Raw genomic sequence first — 25,782 nt, 5'->3', positions numbered from 1 at the left:
CATGTGACACTTGGGGGCAATAACGATCAGGTACGTTCATAACGTGCCCCAATGAAAAACGAAGAAGAAAAAGAGGCGGGGTTCCCAGCAGCCCACATCTCGGAGCCAATCACTCCACCTGGCGGGTCTTGGGTTGTTGTTGTGCTGAGCTGTCACAACTTTTGTTTAATATTACAACATTACAGACGCCTCAGGATGGCGTCGTTTGTGACAGAAGTGCTCGCCAGCTCTGGAAAACTGGAGAAAGAGGATCTGTCCAGTAAAATAAGCAAAATGTCGCGAAAAGTGGAGGATGCAAAGGTAATCCACTGGCTAGCATAGCATGAGCTAACTACGCTAAGTGAAGTTTGAACTTGCTCCAGCCGTTACTGCTGGGATCGATTAAACGAAACTTCTTTGGGCACTCTTTAAACGCTAGTTTTAAAAAGCCACCAACATAACGGTCAAATAAGACAGTCTGAGTATGTTTTATCCAGATTGTTTGTTTTGGTGCGTTAAGATTGAAGGATGTATAGCTAGTAGTATGAATAGCGGACTCAAAGGTGACGTCTGACAACGTGGCTGCTATTTTCTGGCTAAATTTAAAATGTAGGAGACTATCCAGTGGATATGTACAACTCCAACTCTCTTTAGTTCTTGCATTCGGACTTTTAAATTGTCAAATGACTTGCTGTAATGGTGTTATCTGACTGGGTCTACAAAGAAAATACTATCCAAATAGTCAACTCATCTATGTTAATACTGTTTGTTGAACTATTTTCATTTATTATTTATACAGGAGGAAGTTTGTGACATGATAAATAAGAGATACAGTGACTTTTTACCCAGTCTACAAGGATCTGAAGAGCTAATGGTCCAAGTTGATGAGGTCTCCAAAGAAATGGATGTGCTAAAAAACTGCATTGAAACAGAGGTATGTCTATACACCCATCCTCATCAGAAGGTGCAACTATTGGGTTCAGTTCAGCAAACATCTGTAAAACTAATTTTTTTTTTTTTTTTTACTGTTTGTGTAATGTAATACAGGTTCAACAGAATATCCACGTGGCAGTAGCTGAATATGCAAAACTGAAGCAGCAGCTTGAGAAAAATACTCTCATTATTACAATGCTTGGACACCTCAAAGAGGTACGACACACGTGTCTTTGTTTGAGGTAATAGTAGAGATCTGTAAACTTTTGACATCTGTATTGTGTATGTTTCAACATTGATAGTTATATTACCTGTTTGACTTAGTATCACAATGCGATGGAGGATTTCAATAAAGCTCTGGTGGACAAGAAGTATGTGGATGCAGCCAAGCAGTTGGAAAAGGTAAAGGCTACTAACTTTACACACACAAACCTCACCTCAACTCTAACTCTTGCACACTTAATCTCTTAATCTCCCATTTAAGTACAACACAAAATTCTTCACCCCAGCATAACAAATTCCCTGTAACTCATTAATGTGGTCCAAGTTCTGCTTATTTTGTGAAAGAGAGGTTGTGTCTGCACTTTCACAATTTAGGGCAAACATGGGATTGTTATACTTTCTGTCGTAGGTGTATGCTTTTACAATGCAAATTTGTTTAATATGTGTTAAAATTTGTGCCAGGCAAGGGCAAGTGTGGACTCACTGAAGGGCTGGAAGACTTCTCAGCTACCACTGCTCAGTGCTCTCAGCTCTGAGCTGACAGTGCAGAGAGAGAACTTGATTTACCACCTGGGAGATGAATGGAAGAGGCTCGTCATTTGGAGATTACCGTCCTCAAAGGGTAAGATTTCTAGAAGAAACTAAAACTGAAGAATAAAAGGCAAAAGTTGCTGATTTGGGATGATTTACTTTTGGATATTTGCCACCAGAACCAGCAGGTCTGAAGTCCTTCTTGAAGGTGGAATTGAACCTGAGCTACACCTGCAGCAAGGATGGTACGCCAACACCGCCTCCTCTGCTGTGCTGCGTCCTGCAGGCTCTGGCAATTCAGGGGGACCTTCAGCACAAGATCAAACTCTTCAGTAAGAATCATGTATCACAGAGTTTCCAAACAAATTTTTGATACTTCATAATTCACCTGCAACTTGATTGGTACTAAAGCACAACGTTGCCAAGGCAAAATCTGCTCATTGCTGGTTTCTGTTTCTGACTATCAGGTCAGGTGCTGCTGAAGTCAATGCTGAAGCCACTGGTCATGTACCCGTCACTGTCAGTGAGGGTAACAGAGCAGCAGGGTGAGGGAACCATCCTGGCTTTACAGTGTCTAGAGGAGAGCCAAGAGGAGAGATCCACTCCCTCACAAGTCTTCAGCAAACTTCTATTGGTGCTCAAAACACTCCATTTACACCTACTAGGTACAGTATGTTTGAACCTGTATCAAAAAAAGACACAAGTAAAGGGCACAGTGTCTCAGTAATAAATGCTGATTGCAGTAACAAAACCTATACTGCCTGTTCTCACTCAAACATTTTTCAGATGTGTCGATTGGTGAGAAAAAACTCTCTGCCATCTTGGGAGAACTAATTTGGGAGGACCTATCACAGTGCATCATCCATGAGTGTCTGCTCTACTCCATCCCCAACAACAGCAGCCAGCTGGAGAAATACAAAAGTGTATGACAAATGTTTTTAGTGTGATGACATTTCAAAGCATTGTTTGTTTCTACACCTTTATCCTGCTGTCATAAAATATTATTCTAATGTGGAAAATATGAATTTTCACTAATGTGAATAACATTTCAATATTTTACATGCAGGTGATCAAAGAAACTGAGGAGTTTGAGAAGTCCCTGAAGGGGATGGAGTATTTGCAGGGTGATTCCACAGACCTACTGAAATACGCCAGGGATGTCAATTGTCATTTTGCCAGCAAGAAATGCAAGGATGTCATCGTAGCAGCCCGCAAACTCATGACCTCAAAGATGCATAACACAGTCAAGGTAGGTTTTGAGATTGACGTAATCGTGACACTTTAATTTGCCATAGCATGCAATGAAAAACAGGAAGTGTTCAACATACCTGTAAAATAACTTGGTGTTAAAGCAAATACTTAACAGAGGCACTAAACTGCACCAATATTCTTAGATTACACCAGACTACAAGCTTCGTCTTCCAAAGCTGTCTGCCCCTGGCTCAGAGGTGAAGGTAAAGCAAGAAACCACAAAAGAGGAGTCGTCAATGGAGAATGCAAAACAGCTGTCTGCGTGGAGTCTGTGTCTGCCAGCTTGTCGCATCAGTGAGTCGGTCCAGCAGCTGATGGAGCTGGCACTCAGTACGCTGTGTGAAGCTGTTGGAAGCTCCACACAATGGTGCGTTAAAAAATACTTAAGTCATATCTGATCTTTTCTGCTAGTTGTACAAACTTTTTAAGTAGTGTTTTTAAGACAAAGAGGCCAGAAGGACTGATCATTTCAGAGCAGTGAATTAGTAGTTGATGATATTTTTTCCTGTTGTTCTTTCCAGCGCTCTACAACTCTTCTTCACTGTGAGAAACATCTTCCAGCTGTTCTATGATGTTGTCCCAACGTACCATAAGTGAGGATCCTTCTGTTAAAAAAAACAGCACGTCAAATCTAAGAAACCAAACTTCTCCTTCTTTAACTGTCTCTTTGCCCCCACCAGAGAGAACCTTCTAAAGTTCCCTCACCTGGCTGCCATCCAGCACAACAACTGCATGTACTTGGCTCACCACCTTCTCACCCTGGGCCACTATTTCAGAGCTCACCTGCCACAGCCGCTCAGTGAAGGGGTGGCAACTTTTGTTGACATGGTGCCAGGATTCAGGAAACTAGGTAAACAACAGTCCTTTAACTGTCAGTAAAGAACTGTAGGGCCGAAATTTGTGTTGAAACAAATAACAAGTAACTTTGTTTCACTTGACTTGCTGATCTCCCTTGAGGCAACCAACTGTCCCAATTTACTCATCAGTTTTAAAATAATCTTGTGTCTACACAAATTTAAATGCCCTCTTGTCATCGTCTTGAAGGTGCTCAGTGCTTCCTGGCACAGATGAATGTCCAGAGAGCTGAGCTGCTAGAGAGACTTTCAACTGCTCACAACTTCTGCAACCTGGATGATGAAGACAACTACATTGCAGCCAGTAAAGCAGTGAGACAGGTGTGAACCAAGTGTATTCTTATTTTTGTCATGTAAAATAACAAAAAGGTTAGCAATGTGGCATTTGGTCTTTTGGCTACCCATATGACTGTGTGAGGGCGCTCATCATCATGAGTCACTCACAGGATGATCATCTGTTTGTCTAATTCTAGGTCATTCATCAGCTGAAGCAGTTGGGCACAGTGTGGCAGGATGTCCTACCAGTCAGCATCTATTGTAAAGCCATGGGCAACCTTCTCAACACAGCCATAACAGAAATTATCTCCAAAATCATGATGCTCGAGGTTTGTCTTTTTTCTACCTTAAGTCTCTCAGATTTGTCTCTGAATACTGACTGTTTTCTTGTAAAGGCAAGAAAGAAAATCCAGTAGGGGGTAGAATCACATTTACTGGTGTTTAAGGTGACATAATGATTACTAAGATTAACATTTCTCACAAACCCTAATGCAGGATATTTCCTCTGAGGACGGGGAGCATCTCCACACATTATGTCAAACCATCATTGAGGAAGGTCCACTGGTCTTCATCCCTCTCGCTGAGGAGAACAAGAACAAGAAATATCAAGAGGAAGTGCCTCTCTATGTGAAGAAATGGGGGACATTCAAGGAGCTGGTGATCGTGCTTCGAGCCAACCTACAGGAGATAGTGGACAGGTAATGAAACTTAATGATCAAAAAGTGATGAAATTCCATCCAAAAGTTTTTTTAATTATCATCCTTGTAATTAGTTACTTTTGTTGTATTATTTCTCCCCATCATTTATTCTGCAGCTAACATTGATGTCACAGTAGATGTGTTTTTGACTTAGAAAATGAATTTTGCTATGATGGTATTTTTCCTTAAGGTAAGTGTTCAGCAAATATGATTTTGCTTTTTTTCTCCACAGGTGGGCTGACAGCAAGGGTCCGCTGGCGTTGGAGTTCTCCAGTTCAGAGGTCAAGAACCTGATCCGAGCCCTGTTTCAGAACACAGAGAGGAGAGCAGTAGCTCTGACAAAAATAAAATAAATACCTGGTGTTGGATGACACTTATGATACTACAGCACTTTTTCCTGTGAGGAAAGTAGATCTGCCTTTATTCATTTCAGTTTTCTGTTTCATTAAATGGACATTCTGACATGTATTTAAGTTTGTCATTGAATCGTTTGCCTTTCCTGACGGGGGTGCTGCCACAAAGGGTGTAAGCTGTTTGTAATCAATCTGTGGGATGTATTCCTTCTCTGCATTCAGGCTGTGATTAGTCCTACAGAGAGATTACATGAAGGCTTCTTTACATCCTGCAGACTCATTCTTATAGCTTTAAAGGTTTACCAGTTCAGAGTCAGCAGAGGTTGTGTAACCAGAGACCATCTGTTGACGTGATGTTGTGTCCAGGGTTAACTTCAAACTTCATCTTTAGCTTGTTTCAGCTTTTCTACTCTGATGTCATTTCAGGGGGTTTTGTCCTGTAATTTTGGATGTTTTGTCTGTCCATTTGTTATGCTCTGGTCAAGATACCCTGTGAAATATACATCCCTACACTTTGTCTCTTGAATATAAAGATAGTTTATTTGAAACTGGTTAAATAGTTAAGTTTTAATTGCAGACTGAATTATTTTCACAGGCAAAAAGAATGAAACCCTACATTTTTTTATATCTATGAACCACACTAAGGGTCAGGGAATTGGCCTGGAGATGTTCAAGTTTAGGATGATTCAACCAGATTACCTATTAAAGATAACCATCTGAATCAGTGCTAATCACAGTCAAGTAGACTGTCTTCATAAGGAAAAAAGACTTTTTTTAAGTCAATATTTATTGGTATCTTCACTGTTAACAGTTAACTCTACAACATTTTCCTTATGTGCTCACCAAAAACATAATCCAGTTAGCATTCAGTCTCATCCACAAGATTAGTTTGTTTCTATTAAAGTTATGTTATTTTTTAGAACACAGGGGTATTTCTTCAACAATTTACTGTACACACTATGTAACTTAACTCTTCTATAATGTATTTATTTCCTCCAAAATAAACCAAAAATGTACTAATTGAGACTGCTTCTTCGCTGATTTGGAGTTATTTTAGTAGAAACTGACTTTGTTTACACTTCTCTGCAGAAAGTATTTGAGGATAATTATTGATGAAACCTCTCAGAAGTTTACAGCTGCTGCATTATGTTTACATAGTAATAAAACGTCAACATTCAAGAGATCCTGGATGTAATTCAAAAAATTCTGCACAGGCAAAGGAGGTTTTTTCAAATTTCTGAGAAAAGTGCACACTCAACCCTCAACTTCTGTTCCTGGATCTCACTTTTGGATTTCTCTTTCTAGATGAACCTGAAAGTGAGATCACAGCCATCCATGGAGACAGATGAGAAATCTAAATTCTCACTCCCAAAGACATAAAATATTTGAAACCTTAAGTAGAACAAGCCAGTGAAACACAGATTTAAAGTCAATATTATTACGTAATATTCTTGTCTTCACATTGTCTGAGGATCTGCAGTATTAAATGCTTGGGTTGAGCATCCAGTGTTGCTCTCTGCTCAAAGCAGAGGGAGGAGACAAACAGCTGGACAGTCAAACAGCAACTCACTTTATTTCTCCTCCTTCCTTTGATCTGATGACACGAACATGGGAGTTCAGTGCTGGCAGCAAATATGTGCATATGCACAAATGCTCTACGAAGGTAGGAAATTATTTTAATCTCTGAAATTATCCTTAATATATAAGTTACACAATTGACAGGAAAAACTATTTAATTCTTTGACTTTTTCTGTATTTGATGAAATGAAAAATGATTCTGAAGATTTTTTAGGAAACAACATTTAGATATTTCCTTCAGTTTTTTGTCTTAGTGGAGAGTGAAACTTGGGTAATATGTTAACTAATATGTTGATGCAAAAACCCCGTTAAACTTTGTCAATAAAGGTTGTTACGGATAAAGAGTAATTACCAGATCATGTTCATTAGGTGTAAAAACTTTGTTTACATAGAAAGACATCCTGGTCATTTTCTTTGTACTGTTCCCAGACTAAACTCAGATTTTGTGCCTCATACAAAAGCAATAAAAATTTACCAAAGACCAGAAGTCTAGAGAAAAGGCAGAACTACATGGAGAGCAAGGGCGATGTTCAAATACTGCCTTTTTTGTATACGTTCATTAACACTTATTCCCATTTGATGCGTCAGTACTTTGTCAGTGTTGTACAGAAACAATCTGTACAACACTAGTATAACACCTCCCCAAGAGAGGAGTGAACCACAGTTCACTCGTCCACATCTGGACAATACTTTCTCTAAGCCACATCAAACACTGTCTGTAATCTTTTCCAATCCACTGTGTTCCTTGGTGTTTCTCAGATTAAGTTTGAGGATTAGTGATAATCCCTACATGTGTAAGAAGTCGTAGCACTGACTGAGTTACTGATCAGCCTACTTCAGACTGATGAAACCCAATGTTGTGCACAGATAGGAAGTAATTCAAGGTTTGTTTTGTGGAAAGTCATCGTGTCACAGCTACAGTTAGAGCTGACGCACTTATTTCCTTGGGGTTAATCTTCAGGTTAGTGGATTAAATTGTCATCAAAATGATGAATGAAAAAAATTAGTCGACTAAAAGTTATTTGGAACCAGAAATTCTCAGAACCCCCTCAGCTAAATCAATTAAAAAGTTACTTTTTTTTAACCACAAAAACTGAACAGTGCAGCAGAAAACTGACCGTTAGATAATTCTCCTGTATTTGTTTTCTAAACAGAAGCAAAACCTGAGGAATAAATGACAACTATGATCTCAACTGCAACGTGCACCAGAGAGACTCTTCAAAGCGTTCAGTGTAACAACCACATCAGGAGCCCCATCAGGATAGAGCCTCGCAGGAACTCCATTCCCCAAACACAGGCTCTCACTGCCAAACACCTGCAGACACACCTGCCTCGACCTCAGACAGAAGCTGTCCGCTTCACTCCTTATACCACCAAGGTATTACTTTATAAATATTTCATGTATGTTTTGTACATACTCATTGAAACTATTGCTAAAGCACTTTGATATCTGAACCAAACTGCACAAAAGGAAAAACAGTACACATTACCGGCATCCTTTTTAATTATTTACCCATTCACTAATCCACTTAAAGGCAGTCCTTAATAGGATGGAACATGTGATGCATCTTGTGTTTGTACATCACTCTGTATTTCTGTGAATGTTGTGCATTGTTTTCCTTTCTTTCAGGTTGCAGCTAAATCCACCATAACTTCCAGCATGTCCCTGAAAAGAACCTCCCTCATCCACAACTTAAACACTCCTAATGGCTCATCACTCTCACCATCCCAGAGTTCCTCAAAGCAAGATATCATCCAACAGTGCCCTGCCCCAGCATCTCCTATAGAAATAGTAGAAGAAACCTTAAAGCCTCTGCGTTCACATCGCAACAGAGCCCTGAAGCGCTTCAGCTCCAGGTGGCAGTCAAGAAGCTCCACAGGCAGCTGCAGCAACATCCCCACTTTTGGCATAGAGAAGCTGAATGTAACAAAGAGTCACAAGAAGCGCTGTAAGCTGTTGGGGGAAGACCCATCATTACATGCTGTTGCAAGCAATCAGCGCCAACGATACGTCACCAAGGATGGCAAGTGTCAGGTCAATCTGGGACCCATTGAAGAGAAGGGTCGCTTTCTGTCTGATATTTTCACAACACTGGTGGATCTCAAGTATCGCTGGTTCCTTCTCGTTTTCACCATGTGCTACATCCTCACATGGGTGGTCTTTGGAGGGATCTACTTCCTTGGTGCCTGGCTGCGAGATGACATTGCACATGTTAATGAGACACAGTGGAAGGCTTGCTTTGAAAATGTAGACAGTTTTCTGTCAGCCTTGCTGCTGTCCATTGAAAGCCAGAGGACTATTGGGTATGGCTCCAGGATGGTGACAGCCAACTGCCCTGAAGGCACAGTACTCCTCATGATCCAGTCTATCCTAGGCTCCATTATCGATGCTCTGATGGTGGGCTGCATGTTTGTGAAGATCTCCAGGCCTCAGCAGAGAGCCCAGACCCTGATCTTCAGCAAACACTGTGTCATATGCGAGCGAGATGAGAAGCTGTGCATGCTGTTCCGTATTGGTGATCTGAGAGAGAGCCACATGGTGGATGCCAAGATTCGGGCCAAGCTGATCAAGTCCAGGCAGACCAAAGAGGGCGAGTTCATTCCTCTGGAGCAGTCAGAAATCAATCTTGGCTATGACACTGGTGGAGACAGGTTGCTCCTGGTGGAACCCCAGACCATTACTCATGTCATCAATAAGAACAGCCCCTTCTGGGAGGTGGGGTCTGAGCGTTTGAAGAGGGAGACCTTTGAGATCATTGTGATCCTGGAGGGTATTGTGGAAGCATCTGGTTAGTAAAAGTAGTTTTAAGTTTTCCCTCCATTCTTACTAAGATAGTATATATGTGTGTTAGGTTTTTTTTTTTTTTTTACATCCCTTCACACTCTGATGCTTTGTGTTGCAGGTATGACGTGCCAGGCGAGGACATCCTACACAGAAGACGAGGTTCTCTGGGGTCACCGATTTGAGTCATGCATTTCTTTGGAGAAAGGGGCTTTTCGTGTGGACTACACTGCTTTTGACAAAACCTTTGAAGTCCAGATGTCCCTACTTAGTGCAAAAGACCGACACACAGCAGAGGAACCGGAAATTGATTTTTAGACAGAGCTAAACAATCAGCTTTATAAACCAACATTAATTTTTAATGATTTCTTCAAGTCACTGTATTACCACCAAGCTTTGTTGAATTAAACATTTTCAGAAAGTGCAGTTTGAAATTGCTCTTTGCTTTAATATAATAAAGTATTTAATCTATGACACTTTGTGAAGTTGTATTTCTGTTGTACATCTATGATCTCTTAGTTATTTTAACTGCACTCAGCTCTTCAGTCTTCAATAAGTCAAGTTTGATAACTAGTCACATCCTATGTTTGACAGGTAAGAACTATAGAACCATAGAATCAAATGTTTAAATACATACTGAGCAAAAATTGACCCTTTCATCAATATAATTATCAAACAGAAATTCCGGAATATAAAAAATACTGTTGCATAGTAGTAAATGGAAATTGGGCTGATTTCAGCTACATTCTTTATGCAGAACATGTTTCATTTCCTTCGTTCAAAAGAGATTTAGTGTTCCTTACAGATTTTTAAATAATAAATACTTTCAATTTTTGCAGCAAATAGTCCTGCCATTGCCTAATGAAATCTACATGGACATGTTCTGAAAATCTATAAAGTAACAAATCATAAAAACTGAGTTAATGTTGCAAAGTTTCTATGTGACATAACTTGAAAACAAAGTAAATGTACTGTAGCCCAGACATGGATCCATACAATTAAACAAAGTATATTTTCCTGTAACCCATTAATTTCAGCCCTTTTCTGAAGGTTTTGGCTTATTGTCAGGTGATAATGACTTATATCCCCAGGGTTGCAGAAGCACAGAAGCAAGCATATAAAAATTGCTTAACTTGTTTAAGTACTGTGGGGAAAAAACAGTGGCATGTTGTAGTCTGGCTGATCATAGTGACCAGTGTCCAGTTCATTGTTTTGTTTTCTAGATATACAGATAACTATTTGTTTAGTTTAGTTTAGTTTAGTCTTTATTTCATTCTTGATAACATAAAAATAGAAGTACAATACAAAACAAAAGAAGTCTCAAAATGAATGAAAAAGAGCAGAAAATAAAATTCTTATAACATCTGCCCCCTCACTCACACAACTGTCAAATATACAGTTGAACAGACAACCAAATGTAAGGCCAGTATGCCTTTAGCTTTGCAGAAAATTGAAATGAAATAACAGTAACAACAGTGATAATAACAGTAACATATGAATTTTTCTAAAGAATGATAAGCAACCAAAGCGAACCTAAATTGCAAAATTAGAGTGCATTTTAAATGCAGAACTACATCAACAAAAGACAAAGGAAACACAAGAAACCCTTTGTTCATGCAAGTGGTAGTAGTATTGTTATTTTGCCCTTTTATTTAGATTTGTCCATTTATGGTGCAAGTTTAAGAGCATTTTTCCTCCCTATATTTGTTAAGTATGGTGTTTTTTATATGTTTTTTGAAAATCCTGGATGTTTAATTTCTTTAGAGTCTTTGTCCAGGGCGTTGTATAGAGAGATACCTTTAACTGTTATACTGCGTTGCCTAAATGTGGTTCTAAATTTGGGCTTTTCAAAAATTGCAAATCCTTTTAAGTTGTAGTTACTTCTCCTTTTAATAAATCTGCATTGAATGTCGGATGTAAGTATTTCTCTGTGAGCTTTGTACAAAACCTGTAGCATTTTATAGTCATTAAGCTTCAGTAGCTGTAGCTTCATGAATAATAGGTTTGTATTCCCTCATCTCAAGAAAAAGAGATTTCATTTTAGCTAATTTAACTCACGTGTCTTCACACAGCAGCATAAATTGTGACCTATTTATAATGAGTTGTAATCTGAGTTATAAGGCACTATAAACCTTGCCTTCATAAGGCACTGTATTGACTGCTTATAACACTTGATAAACGTTGCCATAAGTTGTTGAGTGCTTATAATCACTTATAATAACTGTTGTAAATTCTTGTTAACGCATTTATAAGGTCTTATACATGTGCTCATGGTGCATTATGTGGTGGGTTCATAGATAGCGTTACCAAAATTATGTAAAGTTTCCATTACAAAACATGGTTAATAAACAAGGGATAAATAATTCAAGATTTCTGGGATAAAAAAGTCAGAAATAACTCCTTACCACAGAAAGCAGAGTAAATGTATGTATGCATGAAAGCTTAGAGCTTCCCCATATTAATACTTTAATGACCATAAATTTCAGAGAATGTACTCAGGAAACTCACTGGAGTACTTTTGCATACATATTTAATGAGAAGTGCGATTATTGCATAAACACGTAGCTGTGTCTTCAACGTGTGGCTGAGACCCCAGCCCGGCAGAGGGCGATAATTCAGGCGCTGTAAAATCCAAAGAAGACAAACAGCATGATGGGATATGAAAGTCCTCCGGCGGCGCGCTGCCGCCATGTCACCTAGAGAGAAACATTTAGCGCTTCTCTCTGCTATAGGCATACTTAGTTTTGCTCTATATTACAGTCCTACTTTTCTTTTAGCGACTTTAATTCTTGTAGTCTGTTGTATTCTCTGTTACTATCACAGTGGAGAACCGCTTCCCGCCAGGTTAGGCCTGAATCCACGCGCTGGGCTGAACGTCCCAGCCGTGCTTCGGCGTTGGTTGTGGGGTTGGGGGTTGACCGGCGTTTCAGTGCCCGCACGGGGGAACACGAGGAAAAACAGAAACAAAACTGAGCCCCAGGACACGGAGGGGCATTTCAGAGACAGATTTAGCGAAACTGGGATTTACCGGAGAGAAAACTTGGCAAGTGACTCATTTCTGTTCAGCCCTCGGGATTTCCTCATGGGGAGTTACATCGTGAAGCCCGAAAGTCCCACCGCTGAACCCGGGAGGCCGAGGGCTGGGAGAAACCCCCGAGAACAACTACGGGAGAAACTGTCCAGACCCAACCATGCTGTCCATACTCCGAACAGGAGGCTGTCATTTGCTGGGTACGTTTACAACCAAATCACGCTCCTCCAACGTAAACTAACCGTCCGGGAGGAGGCGGTACGTCCAGGACATAAAGGTTCAATTTATTGGCGGGTTTTAATGATTAACTGAAGTCTATGTGCACCTTTGTTGCCTTACTGAGCTGAGCAGAAACAAATAGAAGTATCTCCCTCTTGAAGAATTTATCTTTGATTAGATTATTAGTTCTACTCTTAGAAGAAGGCAAAAACGAGTTGAAACACTGCATTAGAGACCTATTGTTGTTTGTGGGTGTTGTGTCAACGTTATACCAGGTTTTAAGACTTTAGTGGCTGTATTTCAAATATCAGAATGATTTTTACCTTTTCTAACCTGGACAAAATCATTTAGATTGAAAATCATTCTCTGTTATGTCCTAACATAACGTCAGCAACATAGTAACAGTGTTCCCAATAAATAAAGAACAACACGTATAACTGAAATTGAGGATATATATCTGTGACACGCCAAAAACACTTCAGTACATGTTCAAAAGCAAAAAATGTGAGATACCAGTTTAGCAGAACATCAACAGCCAGGTGTGTCTGTCCTCAAATCATTATACATCATCTGAAAAGCATCCAGTGAGAACTCCTCCCAACATTTCAAGCCTAGCTGTTATTCATGCCAACAAGTAAAGGGAGTTAACTTCAAGTTTTTGGTTTTGTAGGAAGTTGTGATGTGAAAGATTAATCAGTGCGCACTTGAAGAAGAAATAGAGTTGAAGTAAAACAGATCCCAGAATGAAAATAAGTCCTAACATGTCCATGTTTTCTCAATAACTGTGACTAGTCAGCATGGGAAATGCTCTCCTTTAATTACATGTAATGACAATCCTCTTAGGCTACTGTTTACATAGAAAAATGGCATCAAACAGATCCACACAGCTTGGAATACTTCCTGAAGTAATCTGACTTACTGCTCAGTATCCTGTCATCAGGTCCTATTGCCTCTCAAGTTAAAACTGTGGATGTGGCCCATGTGGTCAAGTGTTGTCTTCAATTCTGCTGCAGACTGTGGTGTCTGTGAGCTCAATAATGTATAACATCCACCTGGTTTTATAATAGCATTGACTTAGGCAAAACAAGTGCACATATCTGTGATATTGTTTTAATGATGCAGAGCACACGTCTAAACAAATGTATAATTTTTGTGTTTGTTTTTTAAGGGAGCCACTGGGCACAGTGAGCAGATTCACAATCACGCCACAGCGTCACTACCCCCTGCAGCAGCCAGGTGTCTCATCAGTGGGAGTTTTACCTCCTGTCAGGTGGGATGGCTTCAGGAAGAAAAACATCCTCAGCCCAAGAAACTCTCCAGGAGTCCTCAGTCCTGTCACCGTCAAGATCGCCAGGCCAGACCATCTCAGCTCACCAAGGTCTCAGACACAGTTTTCCATACATATGATTTATTCCTGGTCATTTTCAAGTCAATTTTCAAGAGTATTTTGCTTCTGTTTTTTTTTCTACACAAAACTGAACCTGAAATTTGTTGTCATTCTTGTATTGTCTATCTGATGGTTAAAACTGATACAAGCTGTTCTGTGATTGTTTATTATTGTAGTTTGGACCATCACAATACGGGACTCTCCAGGAGCCAAGCAGACCCTTGCTCCAGAGAAAGTGTCCTCAAGGTGTTGAGGGAAAGTCGAAAGAGAGATGTAGAAGAAGAGGACAGAAGCTTTACAACTGAGCAGAAAAGCAAAAGGAGGTACAGCTAAGCAGACTCTGGAGGGGTCATGACAGTGGTTTGCAATAGGGGTGCACCGATCACAATCTTCTGGCTCATCATCGATCTATAAAAAGCCTGACCTGCTGATACTGATTTGGGCCTATACTGATTTTTATTTTTTAAAACTGACAGCCTATACCTTCAATGTTCCAGTCTTATTTTATTGAAAATCATTGAACAGTACCTGTGAACCAATAAAATCTTTATGCTTTAACTCAAACAACCAATTAAGTGTTCTGAGTTTTAGGTCTCAGCAACAAAGCAACAACAGCTGGCTGTCAGACTTTCCCGGAGGCATATGATCAGTTTCATGCGTAGGATAGGCCGATCCCTCAAAATTAAGGAAATTGGCACTGATTGATCGGCTGGCCAATCGATTGGTGCATGTCTAGTTTGCAGCCTTATCCATCTGGACTAATACCCTTTAACACAGTACAACAGTTTTTGTACAGTACAATGTTACCTGTCTGGAAAAGGCCTTAAAAAATTGGGTTACCATTCAGTCTGATGAACTCTATGATCGTTGTTTTTTACTTCCCCAGGCGTAACGACAGTGGTGGAAGTGCACACTCTGCTTTTGGGCCTCTTCTGCCTAATGGAGCTCCATCACAGCTGGTCCCAAAGTAAGTTAACTTCTTCTACTGCTACTGTGTTTTTGTCTTCAATTTTACAAGCTGCAGCTGGCATGGTGAAGCTCATGGGGTGTTAAGTATATTGTAATTGTCTGTATCTTCCTCTTCTTTTCTCCAGGCCAGGAAGCCTAAAAAGAGGGATGACCTCGCTGGCAGAGGAGTCCATCATGAAGAGGTCTCGCACCTCCTCCATCAGCTCTGGCAGTGTGATCCATTCTCCAAGGGGAACCCCAGGAACCAGGAGAAACCCCATCCACAGCTCCTACAGTTCTTCAATAGGCCTCAGCCAGGTAGAACCTGTCAGAAATTGGATATTACCTAAAGTTATATGCAGAAAGAAGAAGTTCACCCTTTTCCTTTTCTGTTTTACAGTGGAAGAAACGTTCTGCACCCAGCTCTCCTCTATCCAGCCCTGGATCATCACGCTGTCAGACTCCAGAGGGTGTTTCAAAAAGACCCAGGTATGCCGCAGCTGCACTCCAGCAAGTTGTTCATATTAAATGAGATGTTTCAGATTATAATTTGTGGTTTTGTTTCCAGAGAGGATGAGGGACAGTCTCCCAGCTCAGCATCCTCTGTGAGGTCGGATCACACAGCCTCTGACAAGGCTCCTGTTACTTGTGAGTCTCATTTATCCACAGTGAAAAACGGTGGAAGTGCAGAGAGATCATACTTTTTTTTTTTGTAATTTTTAAAAAGTCAAAGGCGTGAGATTGCTCTTTTCTGGTCTTATTTATTCATTTATTTACTTACTTATTTGATGATTATGTTCTAGCCAAACTGACCCCGGCCCCCAAAGCCCCAGTCACAACCTCAGCAGACTCTACTGGAAGTGGTGGGAAGAGGAAACGGAAGATCCAGCTTGTGTCTAGCAATCGAGATGATCAGATCTCTCTGGTAAGGAGTGCTGCATTGTCAGACCTAGCTCTCTCAGAAACCATTGTTTACATAACCGTGTTCTAGTGACCCAGATTTCTCCTTTTTTGCTCTTGATTTACAGCCCCCGCCTCCAGAGCTGGGCTACACTATCACTGTGAAAGACCTGGATGAGGAGAAAAAGGCTGCCATCAGCAAGATCCAGAAGGTCCTGGAGACACCCGGTGAGTAGAATAAAATAACACAGTTAACTTCTTTACTTTCGTCTATATTTTGTTTGCAATTTAATTCCTTACAGTTGCTCTCAATTGAAACGCAAAGACAAGAATGACGACCACTGTTTATTCTGAACAGAATCTTAAAACTCTGTGCCTCTTCCATCCTCATTAAGGTTTTTTAAACATGATCACTGTTATGCTGAAACGGCAAACCATGGTCTTATGTTGGTCTCTTTTAGACATATTATTGGATGCTGACTTTGCTGCAAAAGTTAAAAACAGAGCAGAGTGGTTGCTATTACCTGGTTAAGTCTTCAGTCTAATCCTAATGGTTTTTCCACTTTTTTAGCACCAGAGCCAGAGAAGTCGCTCACACCCACACCCACCACCTCAGCCCAGCCTGCCTCCTCTACCAGCTCCACTAACACCACCACCCTGAGCAGTCTCCTGGCCGCCCCTCTACCCATCACCTCCAGCACTTCCATCCCAGTCATTAACCTGGACCCCAGTCCCAGCAGCAATGTCACCTCAGCATCTGCAGCTCCTAACCCACTGCTGGAGGCTCTGAAGAAGAGCAGCAGTCCTGCTCCTGTTAGCTCCACACCTGCTGCCATTCCAGTAACAGGTACAATGTCTGCACTTAAAGTGTTGTTGCTGTGTTTGACTGATTGCCACCAATCCCTTATTGCGTGCAGACAACAAACCTGCAAACACAATTTTTAATGAGCAGTTTTTTTTTCTCCATATATCAAAGCATTCTTTGATTATCCACAAATTGTGTTGTTATAACATATTTTTCTCAATTTCCCCGCTCTCTCTGCAGTGTCTGCATCAACCACACCATCACAACCAAGTGGCTTAACCCTGAAGGTTTCAACAACCGTGGATTCCCCTCAGCCACCTCCTGCCTCCCAGCCTCAGTCCTCCTCTGCTGGTGTGCAGCAGCCCTCTGCGTTTACACAAGTGCTGAGTCAAGTCTCAAAAGCCCCAAGCAGCACTCCACCTTTAACAGGAGCAAGTCTGTTTGGACCGATGATTCAAAGCAGCACGGCTTCTTCTTCTGCCCCCAACCTGAATACTGCTTCTGCTGCTTCTGCTGCTTCTGCTCCAGCAAGCATCTCAGTTAGTAACACCTTTAAACCCATCTTTGCAGTCACCACTGCATCCTCTGGGACACCAACACAAGAGAGCAAACCTGCTGTCCAAACCTTTAAACCTATTTTTGGAGCTGCCACAGAAGGTTCTGGCTTTGGACAGCCTTCATCCATCACAACCACCAACCCAGCCTCTACAGCTTCTTCAACTAATACACCTTCAATGTTTGGGGCCTCAATAGGCACCACTACGGTCACCCCATCTGCTTTTCCTGGCTTGTCAAATAACCTCACAGGCACAGCCTCCACTGGCTCCATAACCACAACACAGCCAGCAGCCCAGCCAGCTGCTGCAAAATCCCTCTTTGGAAACTGGTCTGCTCCTTCCACAACAAGTACAAGCTCTGCGTCAGTACAGGCCCCAAACACAGGAAGCACATTTCAGTTTGGAGCTGCCACCACCACAACAACAGCTCCTGCTCCGGCTCCTGCTCCCACTGCTGCTACCACAGCCTCCAGCAACAGCACCTTCACATTTGGCGCCACACAGCCAGACTCACAAGCTGCCAGCCAGAAAGGGTTCACCTTTGGCCAAGCGGCACCGATGCAGACCACAACTGCTGCTTCATTTGGGGGCTTTGGCATGGCCAACACATCCTCCACCACCACTGCTGCTGCCTCCACCCAGTCCACATTCACTTTTGGAAAGTCATCATTCCAAGCGCCAGCTGCACCAGCTGCACCAGCAGCCCTGCCAGCTTTCGGTTCCTCTGCAGCAGCACCAAAACCCTTTACCTTCGGAGGCAGTGGAGCCCCAGCTGCCCCTACTGCAAACGCCACACCACCCCCTTTCCCCTTCGGCTCAACCGCTGTCACCACAGCACCCAGCTTTGGGACCCCAGCTCCACCATCATTTGGAGGCAGCTCCACTGGGTTTTCTTTTGGCGGTACTACTGCTCCCTCAGTTGCACCTTCAGCTGCACCAAGTTTCGGTGCAGCAACCCAGACTCAGAGCACCTCTACGGCCACATTCACATTTGGCAGTCCTGCTCCTCAGCCGGCTCCCTCTGGTCCTGTTCAGCCAGCTTCCACTGGGTTTAACTTTGGTGCTGGTATGCAGTGCCCACAGTTTGGAACACCAGTGTCCAATAACCCAGCACCACAGATGGGGAGCTTCAACTTTGGGGCTGCTGCAGCGGACAAACCAGCTTTTGGTAAAGATGAGATTTCTGAGTCCCAAACATCTCTCTGATTGCTGCATAATGAAAACTGAGCAACACATTTTCAAAGTAATAACAGTATTATCTGCCTGATCAGACCCTGTTTTCAGTTGAGCTTATTTTATTTGTGTGCTCATCCTCTGCAGGAACATCCACCCCATCCTTTGGCCAGGCTGCTGCTGCAGGTCCCATTCCCTTTGGCAGTCCAGGAACTCCAGTGCAAGGCTTCAACACTGCAGGATTTGGTGGGTCAAGTTCAGGGATTTGGGATATGCACCATGAATGTTTTAGTCATGTATTAAATGTTTTTTTACAGCACAGTGTCATGAGAAGAAGTGTTGGTTCTTGTCATGCACTATGATACTGTTTTCCATGACACTGCACGCTGAGTGTGACTAAGATATTCCAATTTCTGATGCCTTGTACATATATTGGTGTATTGAGTTTTGTTATTGTAGGTTGTTGTTTCTCACATACTCCTTTATGTTTCATTGTTAGGTTCTCCAGCTACTCCCTCCTTCTCCATCGGAGCAGGATCCAAACCATCAGGAGCACGCCAGAGGCTACAGGCACGAAGGCAACACAACAGGAAGAAGTAACTTGTTCCAAGTGTCCAGCTGTTTTCAGAGGACTTCAGCTGTTGCTGCTATGGTTCATCCAGCTAACATTGCTCTGTTCTAAGCCCAACATCCCCCAACCAGGCCGCCACCACGCCTTCTGCTTTTTTCCCCTGCTCCAGTGGGCTGTGCTGGCCCAAGACATTAAGTTTGCAGAGGAGACAGAAAGAGCATACTAGCTCCCACCGAGTCAACACCGCTTGGATGTCTACATGAGCTGAAGAGGGGATGTAGCAGCGAGAAGACAGAGTCCATTACGATGTACTATACTTGAAGAGGGAGAAAAGACAGATGAAAAAGTTAAATTCTGAACAAAAGCATATCCAAAGTTCATTTTCTTTTACAACATGTGGACACTCCCATTGGTTCGTCTTAAAGAGAGAGTTGAGTCAGGCAAAGACACGGAGCCTTGGCTCAAACATTTATTTTTTTATGTGAAAAGCTCACTGGTGTGTATGTTAATGAATATTTGAGTACATTATCTGAATGAGTCTGAATAGAGCAGAATGCACGGTTGCCGTGTACGTGTAGAGTTATGGGATGTTTGCATTTTAAATTATTTTTTTAATTGGCTTTTTGACCCTGTAAATGAATGATGTGTTTCTGCACTAAGAAGGCAACATGTCTTAATGTAGATAGTGCAGATCTTTGTGTTCATGTGTCATACACTTTGTCATTACAAGCATTCCCAGAAGTCCTCCTGTGGATGGCCTTTTTTGATAGTGATAACTAACACTGATACAGTTAGCATGTCAGAAAAACAATAAGGATGACTACTCTTGACTTGTGCTGAAACCAAAGCTCAGTCTTCAACTTCATGCCTGTGAAAACAATCTGTGATCTTATCTAACCTTTAAACTCGAGATGTGTTTGTTTGTACCGGACTACCTCTCTTTACTCCAGGCACTGAATTTAGATGAACTCACTGAAAACTGACTAGGTTAACTAACTTTTTCTGCAGGTAAAAGATAGTTCTTGAATATCTGCACAGCACCACAACCCCCGCCTTCAGAAAAATCACTGTTACAGTAATTCAATGAACATATTATTAGAGTTACTAAAAATTACATTCTGCCAAATCGGACACTCTTGCCTACTTGGTTACTAAAAATTCCCAGTTCAATGCAGGGATTTTTATGTTCTCCAATGTCTGTTACTTGCATATTTGTGGAACTTTGTCAAGCAAACATCCAAGTAAACCCACTGATGTCAGTATAAATGATTTATTTTGAAGGGTCTGTGTTCTCAGTGATGATCACTTCTTCGAAAAGTGAGCAGTATGATGCAGTTTTTGATGGTTCATTTTGAATAAATAAAAACATAATTTTGGAAAAGGACTTCCCTACAAGAACACAATTAATTCTCCTGGGTCTGGTTCTTTTACTTGTCTGCCAAGTGACCACATCACTGACTGACAGTGATTTGTAGGTGCATCCTATCTCTATACTTTTATATTTACATGTATTTTATAGATTTTTGGAATACTTAGTAAGCATTTCACGAGTGTACAAAAAGATTTGGTCTCAGCACCATGCAAAGACAGTCGCACTGCAGTTTCAAATTTTTATTGCTTGAAACATTTACAAACAATGTTTTCTTGCCAAAGATATGTTACTTAATTTTAAATTTTACAGCTTTCTTATTTCTTTTAGTCTAAACTTGAAAAAGGAAGTTGTCTATGTGCTGACATCTTACTGACCAAATAATCAATACACTTAAGTTTTGATTAAAATAGAAAAATAAAGAATATTTGCTTTATTTTAAGTACTCTACACCATTAGTCATCTCACCATCCCTGAGATTTAATGCAACAGTATCATGTGTCTTATCCCTTAGGTTAAACTGGCTGGTGCTACCTCTATGTAAACAAATAAGTTATATTAGCTTCAGTTTTTTCCCGCATTGTTTTTGGACACTCTAGTAGACCTCTTCAGGGTCTGTACCCTCAGAATAATTTCTTTGAGATGATATACATAAAGAACATTGTGTTCCTGCTGTCTTTTTTGCTCTTAAATAGGCATTTTTCAATGAAAATAACTATCTGTAAAAGATGTGATGCTTGACTGTGGTATTTTGCACTATAATGCACTTTGATATTTTCTTCCACACTCAGCCGCTACAGAAGTGTTTAAACAAGTAGAGCTAAGAGGAGAACATTTCCCCTTTTTTTGTTAGAGAATGGTAATACGTTATTGTCCGTTAAGTGGCGGTAACGGTTGCTTAGATTGGTTTATCACCAGTCTGTGCGGACAGTATAAGAACGGCTCACGAAGAAGACTTCCACGCATGCGTACAACTCAAACAGTGAGCAGTGTCCAACTGAACGTTAGCTGTGCAAAGTACGTGGCAGAGCGATTTGATCATGGAAGTCGCCGCTTTAGTCGCATTGACTCTGTTGTTAGGTGCTTTAGTCATCTTAGTTGCACTCGCGGTGGGCAGACGGAAAGAAGAAATTAGAGAGGAGCAGGAGCAGGCGGCGGAGTTTACCGGTAAGAGCCATACGAGCTAACAGCGTAACTCTAGATGAGAGGGAGGCGGTGAGTCACCAACTCTGTCATATCTCTGTGCTCTTTGGCCACACGCGTCATTCCAGCTCCTTGCCATTCATAAGAAACTGAAGGAAATTGTGTTCGAAATGAAAAATACACGAGTTTCCCAATAACTTCACAGAAAATTTAAAGGAACTAGAAGCGACTGTCACCTGTAAGCCAGTTGACAAAGGTTGCACACTTGGACCAGCGGGATGAATTATTTTTGTTACTTCTTCCTATCTCTGTTAATTAAGCAGAAATACATGAATATTTCATAACTACGGGTATTGTCCTCACTGGGCCTCAAAATTAACCTGTTGCCGCGCTTCTGGTGTAAATACTGCTTTATCAATACAGCAAAGTCCCTAAAGAAGCGCCTGGCAATCACTTGCGACAATTTCCCAGGGGTTTCTGAAATAAAATCAGAAAATCAGATCAGCACTGCAGATTTTTTTTCTCAGGTTAAGGTTCAATGACTTCCTGCAATAAGTCATTATTAAAGTATACTTTGACAACATTTTTCGGTATTACTTCTGGATCAAGTTTGCAGAGTGTTGTCTTGTGTGTCAGAGGCTTTCAGGATTGTGTGTTAATTTTGCTAAATTAAAATTTACTCATTATTCTCGTGTCTCACCTTTCAGCTGAGAGCAGTACAAAAGCCCCAGTATCCAAGAAACCAAAGCAGGAAAAGCAACGCAGCCGCAAGGATAAGGCTGCACAGCACACTTTCAGCCATCCACTGTTGGCATCCTCCCTGAAGGTAAACTGGACTGACACTAACACAGTAAAAGACAACACAGCCCAAGAAACTTGCTGTTCTAAGACAGATATGTAGCTCTTAACATCAGGTGATATACTTTTGTCAAACAGAAATGTTTTCTCCATTAGATAAACACACAGATTTATAATTGTATGGCACAACAAACTATATCCTACATCCTGTGATATATTTTTTTTAGATTAACAATTTCACTTGAAAAAAATCTGCTCTTATTTTAGTTTCCCTTATTGTCCCAACATTCCTTGAGCATGTGTTTCTTTTTTATCTTTTATTATTTTTCAGAGCCACAGTGGAAATGTGACGTGCCTTGATTTTAGCAGCAATGGGAAGTACCTGGCCTCGTGTGCTGATGACCGTACAGTCCGGATCTGGAGCACAAAGGACTTCCTGGACCGGGAACACAAGTGTCTGAGAGCCAATGTGGAGCTGGATCATGCCACGCTAGTTAGTTTCAGCCCGGACTCCAGGTCTCTGCTTTTCTTTTTAGATCTCTTGAACCAAAACTTAGATTTAGCTATTGCACCTCTACACCAGTCATCTCACCAAGAACTGTTAAAACAGATTACGTTTTTAATTACTTCTTGTTTGACAGTGTCACTTCATAAGTTTCTCCCTCAGATTGAACCCATGTGCAGTATTTTGCTCTCTGTGTCATACATTACTTTATCCTCTGATAGTTTTTGCACACATTATGATTCAAGCATTCTCTTTACTGACTCTTACTATGTTCATGCAGGGCATTTATTACCTGGTTGGCTAATGGAGATACAATTCGAATTTTCAAAATGATCAAAAAGGAGGACGGCTATATGACTTTCAAAGCTGCTCCAGAGGACTTTCCACAGAAACACAAAGCACCCATCCTCAACATTGGAATCGCAGAGACTGGTACAGGACTCGCAAAATGCCTCAAATTATGAATGAGTTTTTAATTTTTTAAGTGCTTAAGCTGTGACTGAAAAAGCCTTTTGTGTAACAGTCTAAGCTACAGAATTAACTCACTTAAGATTTTTCCCTGTTGTTGGCAGCTGACAGACCCTACAGTGCATTAATTTATTGGATCATGCACTTTGTCTCGTAATGTCAAGATTGGTTGATGCTCTGTTTTCTCTGTCCAGGAAAGTTTATTATGAGTGCCTCCACTGACACCACCATCCTCATCTGGGACCTGAAAGGAGAGATTCTGGCCTCCATCAACACCAACCAAATGACAAATTCTTATGCTGCTATCTCCCCCTGTGGCAGGTAAGTCCCATCCTCCATCCACAAATCGTCTGCTTAATTATAAAGGGGTCAGATTTTACAGAGCCTCGTGAATGTTTTCACAAAACCAGTAAAACTTAAGGGGATTTGTTTAGAGATAAAGCTGATCCAGCTGTGTTTCTCTTCCTCAGGTTTGTTGCATCATGTGGCTTTACTCCTGACGTGAAGGTGTGGGAGGTTTGCTTTGGGAAAGGAGGAGAGTTCAAAGAGGTGGCTCGAGCTTTTGACCTGAAGGGCCACTCTGCAGGAGTTCACTCATTTGCCTTTTCCAATGACTCTCACAGGTAATGGAGGCTTATTTTCAGTTAGACTATAGGTTATGATGAAAAAGTGACATTAGAGCAGCTTAGCTTAATATTAAGTCTGTGAAAAGAGGGTTTTTTCTACCTCATAATAAACATGTTATTGTGAAAATTAAAATCAGTATAATTTTTAAAAGCAACTATGTTCACTGCTGCATCAGATAATTATACACAGCCCTGTCATTGTTCTCTTTTCATTCTTAGAATGGTGACTGTCTCCAAAGATGGCACATGGAAACTGTGGAACACAGATGTTGAATACAAAAAGCAGCAGGACCCCTACCTCCTGAAGACAGTCCAGTGTGTGTCGTCAGACGGCAGCCGTGTGGCTTTATCTCCAGATGGTCGGGTGGTGGCCATCAGTAGTGGCTGTAATGTGACCATGTACAGTGCTGCCAGTGGTGAGCTGGAGGAGGAAATGCCCGGCATCCATAGTGAGGAGATCACTGACCTCAGATTTGACATAAACGGGCGATTCTTGGTGTGCAGTGGGGACAAAGCCATCCGGGTGTTTCACAACGCTCCTGGCTACAGAGCAGCAATTAGAGACATGCAGGACATGCTGAAGAAGGCCCAGAATGAGGCCATGAAGCAGAGACTGAAGCAGCAGATTGCAGAGGCTCAGAGCGCCTTGGACGCTGTGCTGGTTGGTCCTGTGGACTAAAATCTCTCTAAGAAACTATGTTCTGAATGTGAAAGTGTCTAAATTGGACTGCTAATGTTTTTTTGCAACCAGAGTTCTCTCTCTGAGACTAAATGATCAGGTTGGGAATAGGGTGCATGCTGTTTTAATAAAGAATAACTTTTTATGCAAAGTTGAATTGTTTTCGTTTAGATGTTTTTCTTCTTTTCATTATTTATTTTGGTTCAAACAAAATCTCACCAGTAGTTTTATATTTGCTCGCTGCAAGTGCAATGTAATTTGAAGCATTGTCTCTTTATAAGTATACATTTTCTTGTAATATACATAACCCTAAGAGGCTTAAGAAAACTCAACACTTGTAGGGGCCATAATCTAACACATCAGCCTAAAATTGTAGCATCTGTGACCAACCCTGCTGACTTAGAAAGCTGCTGCAGGTGAACTTTCTTATGACACAGAGTATTTGGTGGGTGACTGCTTTCTCAGCAGGAATGGAAAAGCCTACATTGAAGATCCAAACCAAGAAGTACATACTTATCTTACAAAATTTGATCAAATCAATCTGTAATAGCCAAAAATGAAATCCTATCAACATTTTATTTCAGTGATGGAACAGATTTAATAACAAGTTATTAGTTTTATTTCCTTGTGTAAGGATGAATTGATCTTTAAGATTTAACAATTTATAGCTTGTGCTATCAGGAGGCTGCCTCAAAACCTTCTTTGACAGCTGAGCTGGGTTATTTAAAACAATGAATGAATCTGATAAAAAATTTGTGAAGAATCTAGAGAAGAAATTTATGATCTGGACAGCCATATCTTAATCATAGAAACATCACAGGATTGTAGTGGCTTCTTTATCACCACACACAAAATACACTATCAGTAGTACTATCAGTTTTTTTTTTAGTAATAGCTAATGAAAAATTCTATAAAATTTAACTATTTAAAGGAGAACCAAAGTAAAGAAATGAGATGGGCTCAGATTTTTAAAGAAAGAAAAGCCCAACAAAAAACATTCTTATTATTTGAAATAGTAGAAATTATTGGGTAAAAAATATGTGTAAGTTATACTTCTTTACTTGCCAGCCAGGAACTGACTTACAAAAGTGGTTGCAGAAGTGTTAATATCATAGACTGGGTTAATATTCATTTTAAAAATAAAGG

General features: G+C 41.0%; 4 protein-coding genes across 4 annotated transcripts; all 4 read left to right on the top strand.

Annotated features, from left to right (window-relative positions):
- Positions 1 to 80: 80 nt before the first annotated feature.
- On the top strand, positions 81 to 6,070 carry zw10 (zw10 kinetochore protein). Its single transcript, XM_074673112.1, has 16 exons — positions 81 to 300; positions 779 to 913; positions 1,027 to 1,128; positions 1,237 to 1,314; positions 1,597 to 1,756; positions 1,845 to 1,997; positions 2,133 to 2,330; positions 2,452 to 2,588; positions 2,732 to 2,914; positions 3,060 to 3,283; positions 3,438 to 3,509; positions 3,597 to 3,766; positions 3,961 to 4,091; positions 4,244 to 4,375; positions 4,542 to 4,744; positions 4,977 to 6,070. Exons 1-16 carry the CDS (start codon positions 196 to 198, stop codon positions 5,095 to 5,097), a joined length of 2,304 nt encoding a protein of 767 aa, XP_074529213.1. The 5' UTR covers positions 81 to 195; the 3' UTR covers positions 5,098 to 6,070.
- A 1,788-nt stretch (positions 6,071 to 7,858) lies between these two features.
- LOC141791744 (G protein-activated inward rectifier potassium channel 4-like) lies at positions 7,859 to 9,469 on the top strand. Its single transcript, XM_074672389.1, has 2 exons — positions 7,859 to 8,053; positions 8,306 to 9,469. The coding sequence occupies exons 1-2, from the start codon at positions 7,859 to 7,861 to the stop codon at positions 9,467 to 9,469; spliced, it is 1,359 nt and encodes a 452-aa protein (XP_074528490.1).
- A 2,620-nt stretch (positions 9,470 to 12,089) lies between these two features.
- pom121 (POM121 transmembrane nucleoporin) lies at positions 12,090 to 20,432 on the top strand. The gene is made up of 13 exons (XM_074672146.1): positions 12,090 to 12,688; positions 13,876 to 14,085; positions 14,271 to 14,417; positions 14,981 to 15,061; positions 15,189 to 15,360; positions 15,443 to 15,531; positions 15,611 to 15,690; positions 15,846 to 15,967; positions 16,071 to 16,170; positions 16,514 to 16,789; positions 16,988 to 18,472; positions 18,625 to 18,723; positions 18,977 to 20,432. Exons 1-13 carry the CDS (start codon positions 12,117 to 12,119, stop codon positions 19,075 to 19,077), a joined length of 3,534 nt encoding a protein of 1,177 aa, XP_074528247.1. The 5' UTR covers positions 12,090 to 12,116; the 3' UTR covers positions 19,078 to 20,432.
- A 914-nt stretch (positions 20,433 to 21,346) lies between these two features.
- On the top strand, positions 21,347 to 24,793 carry tbl2 (transducin beta like 2). Its single transcript, XM_074672413.1, has 7 exons — positions 21,347 to 21,584; positions 22,268 to 22,386; positions 22,690 to 22,874; positions 23,144 to 23,295; positions 23,526 to 23,652; positions 23,802 to 23,954; positions 24,177 to 24,793. Exons 1-7 carry the CDS (start codon positions 21,458 to 21,460, stop codon positions 24,634 to 24,636), a joined length of 1,323 nt encoding a protein of 440 aa, XP_074528514.1. The 5' UTR covers positions 21,347 to 21,457; the 3' UTR covers positions 24,637 to 24,793.
- Positions 24,794 to 25,782: the final 989 nt, after the last annotated feature.

Source organism: Halichoeres trimaculatus, unplaced genomic scaffold (assembly GCF_033239565.1).
Source record: "Halichoeres trimaculatus isolate MK-OKI-2021-1 unplaced genomic scaffold, fHalTri1.1 fHalTri1_scaffold_6, whole genome shotgun sequence".
Classification (NCBI taxonomy): Eukaryota; Metazoa; Chordata; class Actinopteri; order Labriformes; family Labridae; genus Halichoeres; species Halichoeres trimaculatus.
Note: the sequence above shows the minus strand (reverse complement) of the source record. Positions and strands in the feature narration are given on the sequence as shown.

Bases quoted from the DNA above. Each gene is read 5' to 3' on its own strand.
- zw10 (XM_074673112.1), top strand. From the start codon at position 196: ATGGCGTCGTTTGTGACAGAAGTGCTCGCCAGCTCTGGAAAACTGGAG. The intron at 2,915-3,059 runs GTAGGTTTTGAG...CAATATTCTTAG, and splicing joins AGATGCATAACACAGTCAAG to ATTACACCAGACTACAAGCT. The intron at 4,092-4,243 runs GTGTGAACCAAG...GTCTAATTCTAG, and splicing joins CCAGTAAAGCAGTGAGACAG to GTCATTCATCAGCTGAAGCA.
- LOC141791744 (XM_074672389.1), top strand. From the start codon at position 7,859: ATGATCTCAACTGCAACGTGCACCAGAGAGACTCTTCAAAGCGTTCAG. The intron at 8,054-8,305 runs GTATTACTTTAT...CCTTTCTTTCAG, and splicing joins TCACTCCTTATACCACCAAG to GTTGCAGCTAAATCCACCAT.
- pom121 (XM_074672146.1), top strand. From the start codon at position 12,117: ATGAAAGTCCTCCGGCGGCGCGCTGCCGCCATGTCACCTAGAGAGAAA. The intron at 14,086-14,270 runs GTCTCAGACACA...TTATTATTGTAG, and splicing joins GACCATCTCAGCTCACCAAG to TTTGGACCATCACAATACGG. The intron at 18,724-18,976 runs GTGGGTCAAGTT...TTTCATTGTTAG, and splicing joins CTTCAACACTGCAGGATTTG to GTTCTCCAGCTACTCCCTCC.
- tbl2 (XM_074672413.1), top strand. From the start codon at position 21,458: ATGGAAGTCGCCGCTTTAGTCGCATTGACTCTGTTGTTAGGTGCTTTA. The intron at 21,585-22,267 runs GTAAGAGCCATA...CTCACCTTTCAG, and splicing joins GCAGGCGGCGGAGTTTACCG to CTGAGAGCAGTACAAAAGCC. The intron at 23,296-23,525 runs GTACAGGACTCG...TTCTCTGTCCAG, and splicing joins CATTGGAATCGCAGAGACTG to GAAAGTTTATTATGAGTGCC.